Genomic DNA, 20,252 nt, shown 5'->3' with positions numbered 1-20,252 from the left:
GGGCAGGTGCTCGGCCCTTGGTCCAGCTGCTGACTTGCCCGGCAGGGCTCTCTCGGGGAGGGCAGGAGATCACTGCATCCCCAAGCTTCCTGCTGGGGCACTGGCTCCTGAAAGGGGATCCGAGCCCACGATAAGAGGCTCGAGGCAGGTCCTTAGGAAACAATGGGTGGCTTGATGAGACCTGCTCTGTGATACTCCTGAGAAGGGAGAAGCCCCTGCAGCCAGTCCCCACTGGAAAGGAAATTGGGGGTTTCCGTGGCAACCAGCTCCCTGGGCACAAAGGCTTGTCTGTCTGCTGGGAAGGCAGCTGAGGTGTCTCCTGCAGCAGCCTCTGCTCTGGTGGACTACGAGATGGAGGGAGGGACGTGGGGGAGCCACAGGGGGTCAGGGCCCCTGGTGCTTCCTAAAGAGCTGACGGTCGCAGGGCCACTGGGATGGGCGCACCCTCCAGGCAGCAGGGCGGAAGAAGTGGGTAGGCCTCCCAGGCAGCTGGAGGCGGAGGGGTTGCAATGTTGAAGAATTTATTATTTACACGTATAAAGAACACGAGACTAGGCACTGGGGCTGAGGCACAGGCGGGAAGGTGATCCCGGCTCAGTCGGTGATGATGAGCTCGTCCACCCCCCAGTCTTCGTAGCTCCCGTCGGGCAGGTAGCGGCGAATGATGATGGGGATCTTTCGGGCCCTGTGGCAGGCGAGAAGTCGAGGCACATGAGGGCCGGTGACCCCAGCCCTGCAGCAGAGGGACAGAGTGTGCAGGATGCAAGGCAAGAGAAGCCTTAGCAGCATCCTCTCGAGACCATGAATGCACTTTGCAGGAAAGGAATTACAACAAAAAAAGTTCCCGCACCTCTGAGTGTGGCACTTCAGTCTGGAAGGGCTCTGCCATCCCATGGCTGAAGGGAGGAGGGGGAAACGTAGAGGGATGTTGGTAAGGCCAACTGCAGTAGGAACAGGGAAATTCGGACAGACAGCGAAGGTCTCATCAATGTCCTCCCCTCCCCCTTTGCCTGCCCCCTCCTCCCCCTCCCTCCTCCTCCCTGCAGGGCTGACTCCCAAACAAACTAAGGGTCTACAGGAACAAGAACCACACTTCCCCATCAGGGAAGTGGGGGAAGGGTGTGCAGCAGAGAACCCAAGGGTTGCCTCCCAGGGCTCTGGAGCAGTGAACCATGATCTGGGTGACTTACTTGAGCTCTTTCATGGCGATGAGCAAGGGATCTGTCTCCCCCTCCAGCTCCACCATCACGGGGGCACACATCCTGTAGGTACAGGGACAGGTGTTGGGGGAGACTACAAACACAGGGAGAAAGGCCCAGCATGAAGTCGGGGGGTAGCTTCACAAACAGGATCAGATCAGCATCCCAGTCCTCACCCAGAAAGGGCACCTTCCAGGTAGGCGGGCACAGCGGATGCGGAGCGGCAGTTCCGGGGCACTGACAGCGAGGGTACGCGAGCGGGAGCCTGTACACTAGACTTAAACTTTGCCTCCAAAGATACTGAATTTCTTCCCCAAATCTCACTATCTTCATTTGAAAATGAAGACAAAAAGCCCTGCCACACCTACACAACAATGATGCTAAAACACTACTGGAACAAGCAAAGAGTAAGTGCCATAGCTGCTCTCAGCCCTTCACAGAGTACTGTATCTGAGGTAAGTACGCTTGTTACTTCCGTCTTACTGATGAAGAAACTGCGGCACAGACGGTCAGTAACTTGCCTAAGGACCCACAGCCAGTAAGTGGTAGAACCAAGATTTGAACCCCGAAGGCTCCGCCCTACTGTGCTACACCACCTCCCATTATTTTTAAAAGCTGGTGATTCACAAACTGAAGACCGGTACTGTGAACGGGACAAGTGTGAGCTTTCATCACTGGGCCGTGTGACATGCGTCATGTCAGCTCCCCTGCCAAGGGCCTCCCCCAGGGCCCATCACAGACTCCCGAGCCTGCAGCCACAGCAGAGGGCTCCAGCACAAAGGACCCGCACGTGCAAAAGCTCACCCTTCTTACCACTCTAACTCGACCCCCCAGCCCTGCCTCGGGGCCCAGCTCGCCTCATTTTCCTTCTCTGACTTGGCAATACCCCCTACAAGGGTCCTGCTCCTCCAGCCTCTACACAGGGCCTGTGATGGGGCGCTCACCTCCTTACCACCCTTCCATGACACCCCACAGCCATCAGGCAGGCAGAACCTCACCTGGCCCCTGCTTACCTTTCTAGTACCTTCTCATGCTACCTGCCTATATTTACCCCACATTCCAGCCATACCAAATTACTACAGTTCCCTAGACATACCCTGTTGTTTCCTTTTTTGCATCCTCGTACAAGCTCTTCCTCTCCCTACAGGCGGGCAAGAGGCTCAAATGTCTCCACTCTGGAAAGCACTTGCTGAAGCCTCAGTGCCCTGACTCATTCTACATACGCTTCTCTTGGCACCACTGTGACTACTTGATTGAAGTTTTCCAACGAGACCTGGTGGCCCAGGACCCCAAGCCCTAGCACAACACTTGGCCCACAGCAGAGGCTCTAGAAACAAACAGGCCAGTTCTAGGCCCACCTCCTCTAGGAAGCCACACTTATTGATTCCAGCTCAAGTTTACACTAATGGATCCCAAACCTAATAATCATCAGAATTACTGGGACAGTATGCTAAAAATACAGGTTCCCAGGTCCTTCCCCAGACCCTTCCCCCTCACTCTCTAGTGAAGGATCCTGAGAACCTGCATTAGCAAAGCTCCCCAGGTGCTTCTCATAACCAGCCAGTCTGAGAGCCACCAGTTCACACTAAATAATCTACTAATTTCATCGCTAAATATTCTGATGTCTGTTACTCCCCAAAGCCTGAAAAATTCCCAAGGGCAGAGACCAAGTTCTTTAACTTTCTCTATATCCTCTCTCAATAATTATTTGAACTTCCCCAAAACGTAAACCTTTAAAGAATGGGGCAAAATGCTTTCCCCGATCTGCATATGCCTTATTTCTTTCAAGATACGAATAACTCAACAGCATTCATTCATCCAGCCCTACTATGTGCACAGGAAGTGTGAGAGTGTGCCCGGAACGTCTCCACCTGTGGCAACCATTCAGCCACCAGGTGGGGCTAATGAACCAGAGAGAGGTTTCATCCACAAATATCCAAGAAACATCTGTTCAGCATCTACTAAGTGCAGAATTGCAGGCCTCGTACTCAGGATAAGCTCCAGCCCTGGCTGTCCAAGGGCTTACAGCAGCCGGGGAACCACCAGACAGCACCCTAGCCCTCAGTCGGAAAGAGCACTATAGACTAGACTAAGCTAGACCGAGGCTTGCTCCCCAAGGAAAGCAGGACCTGGGCCTCGGTAGTGTTTGAAATGCCTGCTCCCTACTGTCCGCCAAATGCAAGCCCACCTTCTGAACTTGTCACTCAATGAACCAGTGACATCTTTTCCAGTCTTGTGCCCCAAGCTACTTGCCATTCCCCCACTACAATCCATACATGCCTGCCTCTACCTGGACCTTTCCTAGTGCTGTTTCTGGCGCCTGGGATACGTTCGAAACCACCTCACTTTAATTCTAATCTCTTCATGAGGCTTCCCCAGTCACCCGTGCCATTATTCCCTTCTCTCTTTTGTTTCTCTTGTAAAGCAGCAATCCCATCCGCCTTGGGTTCTGGGTATTTAGAACGGGTCCATCTCTCCCACCAGACTGTAAACACCTAGAGACCTGGCGAATTGTGATCATCCCTGCATCCCCAACAGGTGCAAGCACTGTATCTTATTCGATGCTGACAGACTTTAACCTGCACACAGTCTGTTTGTTTGAAAAATAATTTAGGAATTATTCTTTCTGCTTGATCATGTTTAGCAGACGTAAGCACTGCCCAATCAGTGCTCTGCAATGATGGAAATGTCCTCTATCTGCACCACGCATTACCATAGCCATAGGGAGCTACTGGGCACATGAAGTGTGGCTAATGAGACCGAAACACTGAACTTCCATTTAGTTTTACTTAAATTTAAATGGCCAGATGTAGCCAGTGGCAACCATAGCTGCGGTGCAGGCCTAGAGGATCCTGACCCCAGCGATACCAAAATCATCAAACTGAATGCAGCTCTCATTTCACCCAGACGGGCAAGGAGCACAACCAGGCTGGCAGGAGGCCTACTGCTGCCACGTGGGTGAGGAACGACGCTGCCCGCCCATGAAGCCCTCTATCGAGGTGAACACGGTGGTCACCTTCACTCCACAAGACTGGAGGAGATGAAGCCCAATGCTGTTTAAAAACTTGGGCGGGGTGGGGACGGATGGATGCATAGATTGAGCATCACCACTCCGCCAGCACGCATCGTCCCACAACTCTGGCCCCAGCTTTCCTTTCAAGCCTAGTTTCGACTACTCCCTACTTGAAGCACCCCCTCCTCTAGGTACCCACCGTTTCCCACAGCAGCTTATAAGAGGTCTGGGGTAGGGCTCCTTTCCCCGGTATCACGTTTCCCCGCGGAGGATGTTCCACGAGAGCCACAGTAACATGCCTGTCCCCTCTCTGTCTTCCCACTTACTCTCACCACAACGGAGGAGGAACTCATCTGACAAGGGAGCCTGGCGGGGAAAGCACGCATCTGTGGTCCAGCCTCTTCAAGAGTCCCTGCTTCCTCAAAGCCGCCTGACCTGTCCTCCACGATGCCCACAAGCTTAGCAGGCAGGCTGACGCCTGCACACAAGGCCGCTGGCGGCGGCAGTGCCCACGGCTGTTGGGGTGGACACGGAAGCATCGCACGTTGCGATCCCCACCTGCCTACTGCTAGCTCCTGAATCCTGTTAGTCTTCAACTAGCTCCAAGCTTGGGAGACAAAGGAAAGGCTGCTAGTTTCCAATCCCCAACACCCCCCCCACTGCTCTGTGCTTTCACGTTTCCAGCGGGACCTCTACATGGAGGGTTCCCCAACTCCTCTGGGCTGGCCCTTGTCTATCGACTCAAGAACCACCTTAAGCCCAGGGGATGCTGCCGCAGCACCCCCAACTAAGCAGCACACAACGGTCGAGGGCTGATCTTATTTTATTTATTTATTTATTTTTGCTTCCCTAACTGACAGGCACTCGTTACACTCTGTATTCTTATCACTATTCTTCTACTGTACTGTTATCTGACTTCGCAGATGTTTATGTCCTGTTTCTCCACTGGATCACAAACTCTCTGAGGGCAGGGGGTCTAGCACCGTGCCTGGCACACAGGGACAGCACCACCCTTGTTCAGCGTGTGAGAAGGGGGAAGGTCTGTGGTCAGGTGCCAGGCCGAGCCGCATCCACAGCGTGCAGGCTCCCTGTGGCCTGTCTGATGGAAGAGATGGTGAGGAGGCTCGTACTCACGCGATCTGAAGGGCTCGGGTGCCCAGCACACGGGCTCGCTCATACTTGGTCATATATGGTGTGGTGATTCGCTTCTGGTTGGCCTGCGGTCGCTCTCCAGAAGGGAGGATCTCAACATTCTCCTGACCCTCCTGAACACCAAGGAAGAAAAGAGGGGAAAATCTCAGGATGCATTATCGGGGGTGAGGGGCAGGATGACGACGACAACGATTATAACCACCACTACGCTACTGCTTATTCCGTGCCAGTGACCATGCAACTGCCTTATTAACACCTCATTTAATCCTCACAATAACCTTACGTGGTGGGGATTACAATGCCCATTTTAGAGGCTTGGAGGGTTAGCTAACTTGGCCAAAGTCTCAGACCTAGTAAAAAAAGGACTCATGATCAGGGAGTCCAAAGCCAGCTGCCTCATCCAGAAGAGAAGTCCTTGAGCACAGACAACAAATCACCCTAAGAGGAAGAGGAACAAGCACCCCATCTTTACATATTCATATATTTAACAATCACTTCTTAAGCACCTGTCATGTGCCAGACGTCATCATAGGCGCTGAGACAGGAAGCTAAGAGCTTCTGCTCTCAAAGGATACACAGGCTGGCGAAAAAGACAAGAGTAAACAAAACAACAAGTGCTATAAAAGTATGCAAGTGTGACGTAAAAGAATGAAATTAGAACACTCCCTAACACCATACACAAAAATAAACTCAAAATGGATTTGAGACCTAAATGTAAGACCGGACACTATAAAACTCTTAGAGGAAAACATAGGAAGAACACTCTTTGACATAAATCACAGCAAGATCTTTTTTGATCCACCTCCTACAGTAATGGAAATAAAAACAAAAATAAACAAATGGGACCTAATGAAACTTAAAAGCTTTTGCACAGCAAAGGAAACCACAAACAAGACGAAAAGACAACCCTCAGAATGGGACAAAATATTTGCAAACCAATCAACGGACAAAGGATTAATCTCCAAAATATATAAACAGCTCATGCAGCTCAATATTAAAGAAACAAACAACACAATCCAAAAATGGGCAGAAGACCTAAATAGACATTTCTCCAAAGAAGACATACAGATGGCCAAGAAGCACATGAAAAGCTGCTCAACATCACTAATTATTAGAGAAATGCAAATCAAAGCTACAATGAGGTATCACCTCACACCAGTTAGAATGGGCGTCATCAGAAAATCTACAAACAACAAATGCTGGAGAGGGTGTGGAGAAAAGGGAACCCTCTGGCACTGTTGGTGGGAATGTATGTTGATACAGCCACTATGGAGAACAGTATGGAGGTTCCTTAAAAAACTAAAAATAGAATTACCATATGATCCAGCAATCCCACTACTGGGCATATACCCAGAGAAAACCATAATTCAAAAGACACATGCACCCCAATGTTCACTGCAGCACTATTTACAATAGCCAGGTCATGAAAGCAACCTAAATGCCCATCGACAGCCGAATGGATAAAGTTGTGGCACATATATACAATGGAACATTACTCAGCCATAAAAAGGAACGAAATTGAGTCATTTGTTAAGACATGGATGGATCTAGAGACTGTCATACAGAGTGAAGTAAGTCAGAAAGAGAAAAACAAATATCGTATATTAATGCACATATGTGGACCTAGAAAAATGGTACAGATGAACCAGTTTGCAGGGCAGAAGTTGAGACACAGATGTAGAGAACAAACATATGGACACCAAGGGGGGAAAGCCACGGGGGGGTGGGGGATGGTGGTGTGCTGAATTGGGCGATTGGGATTGACATGTATACACTGATGTGTATAAAACTGATGACTAATAAGAACCTGCTGTATAAAAAAATAAATAAGATTGAAAAATTAAAAAAAAAAGAAGTTCCTGTGGATGTAATCACACCTTATGTACTGTTTTCTATATAGCTTCTTCCACTCAATGTTGTATTTGTAGATTTATCCATTCTGTTGTGTCTACCAGTACTTTGTTCATTTTCACAGCCATCTAGGATTTTATTGTTGGAATATACCACAATCCATATAATCGTTCAATTATAATGAGCATTTGGACTACTTTGCTATTATGCTATGAATTTTCTTGTACATGTCTTTTGGTCAACATAAGTATGCATCTGTGTTGGGTATACACCCAGGAGCCAGATCACTGGTCCCTAAAAAATATACATCTATACTCCCCTTTAGTACACAACTCCACAGAGTTTTCCAGAGCGCTGGCCCAATTTACACTCGGACCAGAATAATATAAATGTTGCTCCAATTGCTCCACATCTTTCTTCTCACTTGGTATTGTCACTGTAAGATGTCTGCTTTGTCTGGTTTAATTTTAGCCATCTCAGTGGGTGTGGAGTGCTGTCTTGTGGTTTTACTTTCCAGTTTCCTGTGGACTAATGATGTTAAGCATCTTTTTTATATATTTATTAGCTATTTGGATATTCTCTTTTGTGATGTAGCTGTTCAAATCCCTTGCCCCTTTTTGTATTGGATTTTCTGCATTTTTATGATTGATTTGTAAGAATTCATTGTATAGATGTACTTAGTTACATGTTTTGCAAATATCTTCTTTAACTCTTTGTCTTTCCTGTTCACTCATTTACTGGTTGTAATTTAATTCATCCAATGAGTGCCATTTCACTAATTTACAGAGTTGTAATTGTGTGTGTGAGCATGTGTATTTAAATAAATAAAATGGAATGTCAAAGCACTTCAAAAAAAAAGTATGCAAGTGTGCCACAAACTTAACAAGAAAGTGAGAGACATCTACCTCATACTGGGGGTTACGAATACAGTCCAGAGATGAGACTTGGGCTGGTCCAAAAGGATGAGTAGGATCTGCCAAGCTAACAAGGAAGGAAAGGGCATTCCAGGCAGTCTGAAATGCATGCGCACAGGCACAGAGGAGGGAGAGAATGTACTAGGTCTGGACACCTAATTGTGGAGTAGAGTATGATTAGAGCAAAAGGTGTGTATAGGGTTATAGGCAGAAGAATAAATTCTATAATAAAGAATTAAGTCAACAAATATTTACTGAGCGCTTACTATATGTCAGATAGTATTCCAAGCACTTGGGATAGTGTAGTAAGACAGATAAAAATTCTTTCTCCTATAGAACTTACATTATAATGAGATGAGACAAACAATAAACAAAATTAGTTAAGTACAATGTGTAGTATAAAAACAGAGAAAAGACAGGGAGTGCCAGGGTGGTGATGCTGGAGGAAGGGGTTAATGTGGCAATTTTAAACAGGATGGTCAGGAAGGCCCCACCGAGGTGACATTTAACAAAGACCTGGTGAGGCTGAGGAGCAGGTCGCGTGCATATCTAAGGGAAAGGAAGAGGGAACAGCACAGTCAAAGGTTCTGAGCTGGGGTCTCCCTGGCATGACAGGGACGGCAAGAACAGATAAGGTCCCAGACGGAGCAGGTGGCCGGATCATGGAGGACCTCGTACATCTTTTCGGCATTTACTCTGAATGAGCTAAGAAGCCACTGGATGCAGATTCGGAACAGAGGAGAGACAAAGTGACTTACGATTTAAAAGGATCACTCTGGATACTTTGCTGAGAATATTCTGTAGGTGGAAAGGGCAGAAGCAGAGAGACCTTTTAGGAAGACCAACAGTAATCAATCACGTGGGCAGGTGAAAAAGACGACTCTGGCGGCAGAAAGGCAAACAGCAGACTGAGGGCAGGAAAACCGGCAACACATTTCTGCAGTAATGTGGGTGAAAAGCAATAAAGATCCAAACCAGGCTGAGACACGAGGAATGGAGAAACGAAAACAGGACCGAACCACACAGAGGAGGCAGAATCAATAGGACAGAGATGGAAAGGGATCAGAAGGATAGAGAAGGTTTCTGACTGTTTCTGACTCGGAGAACATATAACCTCAGAGTGCCAGGCAGACAGGAAATCCCAAGAGGGCCTTCAGCTTCCCAGCCTTAAAAAAAAAAAAAATCGAGGGATCACTCTCTCTCCAAGAGACAGAAAGCACTTCTCCTTCCATCAGTCACAAGGGACAGAAAGCCCTATTTTATCTATGACGCTAGTAACTCATTCACCTAGTTGCTCAAGCTAGAAACATGGGAGTCATCCCTGTCATCTCCCACTTTCTCAGCCCCATATCCAAACCACCAAAATATCTCTTTCATCCGTTTTCCCATCACCGACACTACCAGCACCCAAGTGCAAGCTACAGGTCTGACCTCGAGGTCTATGAGGGCTCCCTAATTGGGCTCTCTTTTACCCTTGCTCCTCCCCAATTCACTCCTCACTGGATCATGCCGCTCCCCAGCTCAACTCTTGTCAGTGGCTTCCCGATGCCTTCACGCTACAAAATCCTGCCTGATCTTGGCCCTTACCTCTCCAGCCTTACCCCAGGTCACTCTCCCCCTTGCTCTTCATGTAGCCCCACCTTGCAGAGCTCCTGGTACGTAATAAACATTCAACACGTTTGCTCAATGAATGAAGGGAATATTTCAACTGTCAGTAAGCTAACTGCCCCAGAAGCCATGCGCTGTGCTCCAAGTGGACAAAAGCCTTCAGGCCCACCCTGAGGGGCTCCAGGACTAGGACTAGGACCCAGGACTAGATCTCTCCTCACTCTAACTGGCGGTGCCCTGACCACAAACGGGAGGCAGATGCATTCAGTCAGTCATCGCTGGCCGGGCTATGCAGCAGCTCAGGCTGCAGAGAGGGGAGCCCAAGGCTAAATACTGACCTCCTCGGCATTCTCCAAGTCATCTAGCCCTTCATCCTCCTCCACGTCATCAAAGTCGTCGCCATCAAAGCTGTGCAAGAAGAAGAAGCCAGTTAGAGCACCACTTAGTAGAATCAAAGAGAGCAGAGATCTGTGTCTCATCTGAGTTACTAGCATAGGAGGCACTCAATAAATATCTACTTAGTGAGTGAATCACTTAATAAATCATTAAGTCATTTGAAGTTCCTCGTCTAAAAAAACAAACATAGCTTACTTTTCTACTCCCTCCTCACAGAGCCCTATTTCCACGCTCCCCTTGGGAGCAAAATTCTTCTAAGAGTTGTCCATCTTCACTGTTTCCGATTCTTCTCTTCCCATTCTGTCATCATCTCACTCCAAAGACTTTCACCTCCATGGTTCCACCCAAACCGTCCTTTCAAGTTTGTTAATGTTTTCCACATTGCTAAACGTGATGGACTATTCTCGTTCTCATTTAGCCTGATGTGTCAGTTGGCCCACAGGACCACTCGTCTCACTCAAAACACTCTCCTCACTTGACTGCAAGGACACCTCACACTCCTGGTGTCCTCCCACCTCACTGGCTACTCCTTCTCAGTCTCCTTTGCCGGTTTCTCCTCTCTTCCCCCGAAGCACTCCATGTTGGGATGCTCGGACACGCAGTCATCTCCTCTTCTCTACTGACACCCGCCTGATGATCTCCTCTGTTTCTCAGCTTTGACTGATATACTTATGCTGAGAACCCCCCTATTTTTATCTTCAGGATAGACCTCTCCTCCAACACCACACGTCAGGTAATCTCCTGGGCTCTAGCTTCAAAATAAATCCGGACTTCAAAACCACTTCTCACTACTTCTACTACTATCACCCTAGTGCAAGTCACTACCTTTTCTCACCTGGATTACTGCAAGCCTCCCAGACCTTTACCACCTCAAAGTCTCCCCAGACCCTCCTCGGGATTACTTCTATACTACAGATCTATTACGCAATTCACACGACCCGGCATTATGTCTATGGGCCTGCCCCCTCTTCTAGAAAGGGACCCCACCTGGAGAGCAGAGACTATACCTAATACACCTATTAGGTATTGACACAGAGCCCGACTCAGCGGAAGTTTGCTGAAAGATACCTTTTTCAGTGATCCTCTCTGGACCCTCAAGCCGGGGTCTTTCTGTGCCCAGCCTCTGGCCGGGTCTATGCTGCCGGCTCACCGCCCTACCCTTCTCCAGCTCCGCGGGCCCCCTCAGCACCCCCAGTGCCCTCAGACACTGCCCCGCGACGCCTGGCTCCTCAACTTCCTTCGACCCAGGCTCCCGCTTCACCCGCCCCTTGCGAGGCTCCGCAAAAGTCACTTCGCTCCCGCACTCACTTGTCCTCGTTGTCTGACATGACACCCGCGCCACAGCTACCGGGCTCTGCGCCCCAGACCCGAGCGGAGACCGCAAAGAGCACGCCTCCGCCTCGCTCGACGCCAAACGTACTCTGCGCCTGCGCCGTGACCTAGAGGTAATCACTTCCAGGAGGCAGGCGCGGTGATAAATGTACGCATGCGCCGCTCGGCGCGTGCGCGTTACCATGGTAGCCAGACAGACAAGCTGCGGGCTCTAGTCGCTGAGATCTCAAAAGTATTTCTACGGCGCCCCGGCGCGGGTGCTGCTTCAGAGCCCTGGTTACGATCTGCTGAGCGCAGCCTCCGCTCTCTGTGGGGAGGGACCACCCAGCCGGGGTCTTACTTTAGGGTGAGGTTTCCGTTTGGGCGTGTCACCCAGCAGGCACGGTTACCGTAACGCCCCTTTCCTCCAGAAGGGACTTCTCTGACACAGGTGCCAGGTCAGGCTGAGGTCTCTGTTCGCGTGTGGATCTGCCAGTGGATCTGTTCTGGGTGGGAGGATCGGGCACTGTCGCGATGTTCACAGACGGCATCACGATTCTCTTGCGACCCCGATCCCTGCTCCCAAACTATGGGTGGTGTTGGGGGTGTGGGAGCAGAGGTTGGATCTGGGAGACAGGGGGTGTGTCGTTGCGTTTTTCCCTCCTCAGAGCCCTCCATGGCTTCCCAGGAGAGGGTGGAGACAGTGACCAAAGGAACAGGGTTCTGGCGCTGCCCCAAGCCGACCACTTACACCCCAGAGACCTGCGAGCTGCTCAGAGGTCAGTGCGTTAAAGGACACAAGAAGAGCGGTGGTCACAGTTACTCTCTGTAACTCAGTTCTCCCCCGCATGACTTATGGTTTAGCAATTGCTGTTTCCATTTTACATATAAGAAGCCTGGAGTTCAGAAAGATTAAGGGGTCCTACAACTTGGAAGTGGCCAAAAGTCAAAGAACTAAGAATTTTAGAGTAGTTAATTTCCCTGCGTCCCTTAGATCACACTTTCAATTTCCCCAGGGAAGCTTTATTTCCTCCCCACCCGCCACCACAGTGCAACCAACTGTTAGGTTCCAGCACTCTGCCAAATACCTTTTCCTTTGTGGGCTTAGTCGTCAGATACTTAGTAGTCAATTTCCTTCATTGGCAACCTGTAGTCAGATACCTAGTGTGTCCCGTTGAATTAACATTGAATTAACATCCATCTGCCCCTCTAGTTTATGAACCCCATCAGGACAGGATGCCTGTTTTGGCTACATTTGTAGCTACAATTGTAGCTCCAGCCCCTGGCACATGCTTAATGAATTCTTGTTCATTCATTCCTTCATTCACTCAACAACAAAAAAAATTTAAGCCCACCATGTGCTTTAGACATCGTTCTAGGTGCTGAAAATACAGCAATAAAAAAAAAAAAAAAGAGAAGCAGCCGCAAGGCACAGGGATATTAGCTCGGTGCTTTGTGACAGCCTGGAAGGGTGGGATGGGGAGAGTGGGAGGGAGGGAGACGCAAGAGGGAAGACATATGGGAACATATGTATATGTATAGCTGATTCACTTTGTTATAAAGCAGAAACTAACACACCATTGTAAAGCAATTATACCCCAATAAAGATGTTTTAAAAAAAAGAAAAGAAAAACAAAAAAACAAGCAAAAATTCTTGGTCCCATGGAGCTAATATTCTAGTAGGAAGGTGACAAATAATAAGGTACATAGAACTTAGGTAGTGATGAGTGCTATAGAAAAAAAACAAAGCAGGAAAGGAAGGGAATTCCCTAGCGGTCCAGTGGTTAGGACCCGTCGCTTTCACTGCCGGGGGCCTGGCTTCAATCCCTGTTCCGGGAAACTAAGATCCCACAAGCCGCAGTGCGGGGGCGGCCAAGTACTCAGGTGCTGAATGGGGGCAGGAGGTGATACAATGTTAAATTTCAGTGGGGTGAGATAAAGGCATCTGCTTGCAGCTCAGGAGGCCTCACTGAAGTGCTTTGTCCTGCAGTGATGATGAAGGAATCCAAACTGACAAACTTCCAACGGCGCCACATCATGGACACCATGAAACGTAAGAGGCCATCTGCAGAAGCTTCCAGGGCAGAGGGATCCTGTGCCACATTTTTCATGCTTCTCCATATTAAGGAGTAGGGGATCTCATTTTAAAAGAGAAAAAAAAATTGAATAGTATTTCTGACTCTTGCTCCTGGGGAACTGACTTTGCAGGGTCTTTGCTTCTTCCCCCAACGTGGGTCACAGCACATGAGCCCCTCCTGCAGTCTGGCTCCAGCCAACCTTCCCAACAGATCACGGCCCATTCAAGACTTCCTGCCCAGCCAAATACTCTGAACGCTGTCAAGTCTACAAACTAATCCCGCCCTCTTACACACATACCATATGAGCTCGCCAGAGGAGAGGACTGTGTGTGTCTCATTCATAGATTTTTTCATTCATAGCTTAGCTGGCAGGAACAAGATTACTGGCAGGCTTCCAACTTAGGAAAAGTATGCAAAACCTTTCCACAGCTCACCTCTAACCACACATTTATTTATTTTTAAGGAAAACAAAAAAGTGAATGTACCTGGGCACAATAACAAGGTGCTCTCTAAGATCTTTTTTTTTTTTTTTTGCGGTACGCGGGCCTCTCACTGTTGTGGCCTCTCCCGTTGCGGAGCACAGGCTCCGGACGCGCAGGCTCAGTGGCCGTGGCTCACGGGCCCAGCCGCTCCGCGGCACGCGGGATCCTCCCGGACCGGGGCACGAACCCGTGTCCCCTGCATCAGCAGGCGGACTCCCAATCACTGTGCCACCAGGGAAGCCCTCTCTAAGATCTTAAAAACAACCTTGCTTTCTGAGATTTAACTGAATCAACACGTAGTGGGTCAGAACAGAGATCTGTAGAGTTACCTTTAAGAGGATGCCAGCAGGTCCAAACCTGCCAAATTTCACTTGAATCTACCAATAGCTATTGCCGTCTCTCCAGAAAGAAGGTACCTATCAGGAGGCATCTGGTCAACCACAGAGGCATAGGGATGGGAAAGTCAGAGAGACAAATATCGACAGTGCCTGCCCAGCACTGGCAGAGGGAGGGAGGCTCCGTCAGACCAGTTCAGAAGTCAGATCTCCTTCCTCATTGTAGACAAGGACAACTCAGGCCGCCATTGCCTAGCACCACAACACGGCGGAGTCACATAACTCAATCTCCATACTCAGCAGTCTACTAATCATTTAGGGTCCCCTATAACATGACTACAAAGAATATGCTAGAAATTCCACTAAAAGTAAATACCAGGAGACCAAGGACTGGGTCTGCCTTGTTCACCATGGTACCTTGGCTCCTAGGCATTCAACATTAGTTGAAGGACTAATTGCATTAGTGGTTAGGGCAACACAAGTCACCAGTTTGCCTGGAAGTTTTGTTCTCCTTAAATGTTTTTTCTTTAAAATATTGCCTCCAAGCATTGGTGTTGAGTCTGGTTTCTTCTCCTAGAATCATCTCTCTATTCCTCTCTTTTTTTTTTTTTAATTTATTTATTTATTTTTGTCTGCGTTGGGTCTGCTGCGCGCGGGCTTTCTCTAGTCGCAGCGAGCGGGGGCAACTCTTCCTTGTGGTGCGCGGGCTTCTCATTGCGGTGGCTTCTCTTGTTGCAGAGCATGGGCTCTAGGTGCGCAGGCTTCAGTAGTTGTGGCTCGCGGGCTCTAGAGCACAAGCTCAGTAGTTGTGGTGCACGGGCTTTGTTGCTCTGCGGCATGTGGGATCTTCCCGGACCAGGGTTCGAACCGGTGTCCCCTGCATTGGCAGGAGGATTCTTAACCACTGTGCCACCAGGGAAGCCCTACTCCTCTCTTCTTAAGCAAGTCCTACTTGTTGGTTTGAGGCTTAGTTTAAATTCTGTTGCAAGCCACAAATTCCTCTCCTTCACCTGAACTCCCAGAATTACTTGGGCCATAATTATTTACTGAGACTGAGCCAAAGGAAGAGGTAGCATTTGGTACTGGACAGGTAGAAATAGCAGAGAGAGTAGGAGGAACATTCTAGAAAGCACAGCATCTCTTCAGAGAAGAGAGATAAACCATGGTGTGGCCCTAGGTAGAGGGCGTGAGAAGGGAAGGGTAGTGGGGAATAATGGCAGCTCTATACTTCCGGTTCCTCAGGGCAGACACCTCAGAGACATCCTGCCTCCTCTTTCTCTTTCTCCCAGACCCCACATCCAACCCATCAGCAGTCCTGTCTGCTTGACCTTCAAACCATATCCTGACTGTGACTGCCTGTACCCTCAACCCCCAACGCTGTTTTTTTTTTTTTTGGCCGTGCCGCGCAGCTTGTGGGATCTTAGTTCCTGGACCAGGGATTGAACCCATGCCCCCTGCAGTGGAAGTGCAGAGTCCTAACCGCTGGGAAGCCAGGGAAGTCCCAACGCTGTATTTTCAAGGGCAGCTAAAGGGCTCATGTCATTCCTCTGCTCAGAACCCTCCGATGGCTTCCCACCACGCACACAGTAAAAGCCAGTCTTTCCAGAGGCCTACGAGGCCCGGTATGCGTCTTTCCCTCTGTGACCTCTGACCTCTAGTCCTACTACACCCCACCCCTTGCTCAGCCCACTCCTGGCACCCTAACCTCCTGGCTGTTCCTCAGACACTCCAGGCACATTCCCACCTCAGGTCCTTTACTCTTGCCGTTCCCTCTGCCTGGAATGCTCTTCCTTGAAATACCTGCAGGGCTGGCCTCTTACCACTTTGGGGTCTTTTCTCAAATGTCTCTGTCTCCGTGCAGCCTTCCCTGGCTACCCTATTTATAACTGTAAATCCTGCTCCGACACACCCTGTGCTCCATGGCTGTACTGTCACTAACGTACTATATATTTTACTTGTTTTATCATCATCTACACCCCAGATGTAAGTGCCATGAGGGCAGGGCTTCATCTTACACTTTACCCCCAGTGCCTTGGGCCTGGCACAGAGTACACGCTCAATACGTATTTGCCAGACGGATGATAGAAGAAGGCTGGAAATGTAAGGGAGGTAGACAGGGGCCAGATCAAAACAGTGGCTGGGGACAGGTCAATTGAGAGGAGGGGCCAGTCAACCAGGTAGGAGGTGACACATTTGGCTGGCCTGGGGGAGGAGCCCCAGGTCTGGGTGGGTCAAGGCAGTGGGGATGGACAGGAGGGATTGGTGTCTAGCACCATCCAAACCATCCCTCCCTGCCCATGGACCAAGCAGGTTTTAGGAATCCATCTATAGAAACAAAAGCACCAGGACGAAGGCTTGATGTACAAGAATGTTTATTACATCACTGTTTGAAATAGTTTAAAAAAAAACAAACTGCAAATTGCCTGCATTTCTGAAACTAGACTCATTGAATAAATAATGTTTCCACTCTAAGGACTAGTATACAGCTATAAGACATAAGTTATATATAAATGGAGTGATCTGGAAAGATGTCCATGATAGACTGTTAAGAGTCTATACTGAATAGAATACAGTATGATCCAGTGTTTGAAACATGAATCTTACACATGCACACGTATCTTTGAACATGTTTATGTAAGCAACAGTAAGAATGGGCCGAGACCGCCAACTTGTTACCGTGGCTTCTCGTAGAGGGGGGCTCAGAGGGGAGAAGGGAAGACCCTTCTGTACTGTTTGACTTGTTATAACAGGTAGGGACCACTTTTATAAACTAAAAAAAAAAAAAGCCAGGAGGGCCCCCCCACCCTGACCCTTCCTTCCGCAGGAGGAGACACTCTCCCCCTACAGTGTAGTCCAACTTCCAGCCAGAGGGTGTTGCCTTCCAAGCAGCCGGCCTCAGCCATCTACTTGCCTCCCATCCTGGCCGTCCGGTCCCACCTCCGGCCTGCCAGCATGTGCCAAGCCAACGGGGCCTACAGCCGGGAGCAGTTCAAGCCCCAAGCCACCCGTAAGTGAGGGGCCTCCACTAGAGCCCCTCTCCTACCGCCCTCCGAGGGGGTAGGGGGCAGGGAGACTTGCAGCCCGCAGAGCACTGAGCGGGCAGCTAATCAAATTCTCACGTTGTTTATACCGATGCTCTTGAACCTCAGCACACGTTAGCTTGGGAGCATTCAGGGTGCACGGGAAACCAGTTAGGTGTTCGTTTTCATACATTTTTCCAGAACTCTCTTTAACCATTAACTGGTTTCCGCCCATCTCTGATGAATGTTCGGCGGTCAGGCATCACGGCCACTGCTCTCTCAAGCTCACACGGTGCCTGGAACCCAGGGCTCCTCTGCGCTGCAGCCTATTTCAGGGAGTCGTTCCCCCCACCCGTTTCTACTTGGCACCTGACATGGCTCTTGGGCTAGCCCCTCCGACAGCTCCCAGGCAGCCTCCCCATCCCAGCTGCACTGCGGCAGTCACTGAGTTTTCTTAGCCTTGCTCTGCACCCGGGCAACGTGTGGGTTTTGACGAAGCTCTCTTGTGGGTCCTTTCAACCCCTTCCTGCCTATCGTGACTGACCAGCTCAGGGGCACCGAGGGTAGAAGGTGCTGGGTTTGCAGAAGCCCTACCCATGTTACCCTGGAGCGAGCGTGCCCAACTGGGAACACGGACCATGAATGCGGGTGCTCTTCACGCCTTAACTAGGCCATGTCCGGGCCCAACAGGAGATCTGGAGAAGGAGAAGCGAAGACTCCAAAATATTTTTGCCACCGGGAAGGAGCCAGCGGAACGGAAAAGAAAGCCCCCTCCTGTGCGACAGGAGAACCCAGCCCCTGAGCTGGACCGGTTTGAAGAACGTGAGCCCCTGATGGGCCAGTTACGCTGGGGAGGGGAGTGTGTGTGGAGGGGGGAATCCCTGAGGGGCAACCGCAGAACTGCTTCCTGTTCCCAAGAAAAGCAACCTGCCGTCCCTGCCATCCCTCCTGGGAGCCTGAGGGCCCCCGTTGCCCTGTACACTGACGGCCCTTTCCCTTTCCAGTGGTAAAGGAAATCCAGGAGAGGAAAGAATTCCTGGCTGACATGGAGGCCCTAGGGCAGGGCAGACAGTACCAAGGGATCATCCTTACTGAAATCTCCCAGGTAGGAGAAGCAACAGGGAAATGGAGCCGGCGGGGAGGGGGCGATGCACCCCTGTGAGTGTGGAGGACGAGACGTGAGCAGGAACAAAGGGTCGGCTGCGGCCACTTCGGGAGTCCGGCTCTAGCCTCCCATCTGCGGTGGCCCCTGGAGTTCCTTCCCTGATCCCCAGCTTTCCCTGATGCCCTCTGCAGAAACTACAGGAAATGGAAGACCTTGACCACAAGAGGAGTGAGGAACTTAGGAAGGCTCTTGCCACCACTTAATCTGCCTCCGGAGGGGGGCGGGGGAGCCCAACCTCTACCATTGGCGCCCACCCCCTTGCCAAGCAGGGTCACCCCCAGGTCAGCCCACCCACCCCGGCCTTCAGCCATGTAAATGGTTGTATAGCACTGCCCCCACCTAGGGCACCCTGGACATAGCACCCTAGAAAATGGACCACGTCTCAGAAAATGAGCTGATTCTCCTTGAGACTCTGCCCAGGGATCCTCGGTCAGCTGAGCCTCTGAGACCAGTCACAGATACAGACACATACACACACACAGAGTCTATTCTTGGGGAAAGAGCCCCACACACAGTGAAAGCAAGGATCCAGGTCTCACCATCTTGGGTGTACGTCTAAGGGCATCCACTGGGCTCCCTTCCCACGGCCTCGCCCACTGCGTGTCCCTGCGTCCGGCACATTAGGTTCTCTGAACTTAGTAATGAACACGATTCCTTTCTTCCTACCTGTCTTAGGACCTACTTATTTGACTTCTTACAGCTTTGGGCAAATATTTAACCCCTATGATTAACAGGCTAATAAAACACATTTAACGTAGGTCATTACGCACACCATTTTGTTTTCAGAGGGATAAACCTTATTTGTGAGGGATAAACCTTATTTGTTCAAGGGGTTAGAATTTTTCAAGCCCAGTTGGTTTCTAGCTGTTTTGCACGTTTCAAGTGAAAATGGAACGAAGGCTCCTGGAGCACCCCATGGCCGGGCACTGCGGCAGGTGCCGGTGTCACTCTCGGCTGATTCTCAATAAATGCCTGTGATGGTTCATTATCTCTATGTGAAAACCAGGGCTCACCAAGATGCTATGACCAGAGTCATTTAACTAGCAAGTAGCCCACTCAGGATTGAAAGTTAGCTTTCTGTCTTTCCACCAAACGCACAGCCCACAGAAAGAAACCCAAAGGGGTGGGAGGGACCCAGACTGAAGGGGTCCTGCTTTGGAAGTCCACTCCCAGCCTGTGTGGTCTGAGCCCAGCAGCCTCATCTCCGATGGCTCGCCTGTGCGGCCTGCCTCAAAGGGCTGCTGAGGAGACATCCGCCCACAGGAGCAGCGCCCCAGGCCTGGCGCACAGCACACGGCAGTCCCCATGCCCTGACAACCACAAGCCTTATGGTCTCCAGTATTCTGTCATTTTTCTGTCCCCATAAATCAAAGTATTTCAGAAATTTCAACCAACCATCCCACTTGGAGGGATTCACATAATCCTCTCAGGCCACATGACCCAAGTTTGGGTTTGCAGAATAAACATGGCCCTGCAGCCTCAAACAAATAAACAGAGAGGACCAGATCAAGGGCTGGGCCCTGTAACATTCCATGAGAAGCCTGTATCCACACACCCTCCAGAACCTGAGGGCCAAGGGTGCAACATGACGAGGACAGCCGCCCTCCACCTCGAAGGCCCCAGCACGTGGCCCAGGGGCAGCGAACCAGAGAACCCAGGACAGCCCAGGACAAAGTCGGCCCACCCGTGACACCACAGCAGCCTGCCCTTGATTTAAATTCTCATCAG

The 20,252-nt window shown here is 50.1% G+C and overlaps 2 protein-coding genes across 3 annotated transcripts; one reads left to right on the top strand and one right to left on the bottom strand.

The window, feature by feature from the left end:
* Positions 1-500: 500 nt before the first annotated feature.
* On the bottom strand, positions 501-11,572 carry POLR2F (RNA polymerase II, I and III subunit F). 2 transcript variants are annotated; one of them, XM_024761567.1, is made up of 5 exons: positions 11,442-11,572; positions 10,076-10,145; positions 5,347-5,477; positions 1,191-1,262; positions 501-685 (listed from the first exon to the last, which is right to left on the bottom strand). In XM_024761567.1, exons 1-5 carry the CDS (start codon positions 11,459-11,461, stop codon positions 595-597), a joined length of 384 nt encoding a protein of 127 aa, XP_024617335.1. In that variant the 5' UTR covers positions 11,462-11,572; the 3' UTR covers positions 501-594. The 2 variants fall into 2 exon arrangements, with proteins under 2 accessions (XP_024617335.1, XP_024617334.1); XM_024761566.1 differs by having other exon boundaries at positions 511-733; positions 11,442-11,553.
* A 47-nt stretch (positions 11,573-11,619) lies between these two features.
* On the top strand, positions 11,620-20,146 carry CUNH22orf23 (chromosome unknown C22orf23 homolog). Its single transcript, XM_024761520.1, has 7 exons — positions 11,620-11,811; positions 12,133-12,223; positions 13,435-13,497; positions 17,164-17,346; positions 18,050-18,181; positions 18,364-18,464; positions 18,656-20,146. The coding sequence occupies exons 1-7, from the start codon at positions 11,620-11,622 to the stop codon at positions 18,725-18,727; spliced, it is 834 nt and encodes a 277-aa protein (XP_024617288.1). The 3' UTR covers positions 18,728-20,146.
* The last annotated feature ends 106 nt before the right edge of the window (positions 20,147-20,252 follow it).

The sequence above is a fragment of the Neophocaena asiaeorientalis genome, unplaced genomic scaffold, assembly GCF_003031525.2.
Source record: "Neophocaena asiaeorientalis asiaeorientalis breed wild unplaced genomic scaffold, Neophocaena_asiaeorientalis_V1.1 scaffold473, whole genome shotgun sequence".
In the NCBI taxonomy this organism is placed as follows: domain Eukaryota; kingdom Metazoa; phylum Chordata; class Mammalia; order Artiodactyla; family Phocoenidae; genus Neophocaena; species Neophocaena asiaeorientalis.
Note: the sequence above shows the minus strand (reverse complement) of the source record. Positions and strands in the feature narration are given on the sequence as shown.

Bases quoted from the DNA above. Each gene is read 5' to 3' on its own strand.
- POLR2F (XM_024761566.1), bottom strand. From the start codon at position 11,461: ATGTCAGACAACGAGGACAA. The intron at 5,478-10,075 runs GTCAGTATTTAG...CTTGGTGTTCAG, and splicing joins ACTTGGAGAATGCCGAGGAG to GAGGGTCAGGAGAATGTTGA. The intron at 1,263-5,346 runs GTGAGTACGAGC...CTGTACCTACAG, and splicing joins ACCCGAGCCCTTCAGATCGC to GATGTGTGCCCCCGTGATGG.
- CUNH22orf23 (XM_024761520.1), top strand. From the start codon at position 11,620: ATGCGCCGCTCGGCGCGTGCGCGTTACCATGGTAGCCAGACAGACAAG. The intron at 11,812-12,132 runs GTGAGGTTTCCG...ATGGCTTCCCAG, and splicing joins AGCCGGGGTCTTACTTTAGG to GAGAGGGTGGAGACAGTGAC. The intron at 18,182-18,363 runs GTGAGCCCCTGA...TTCCCTTTCCAG, and splicing joins GCTGGACCGGTTTGAAGAAC to TGGTAAAGGAAATCCAGGAG.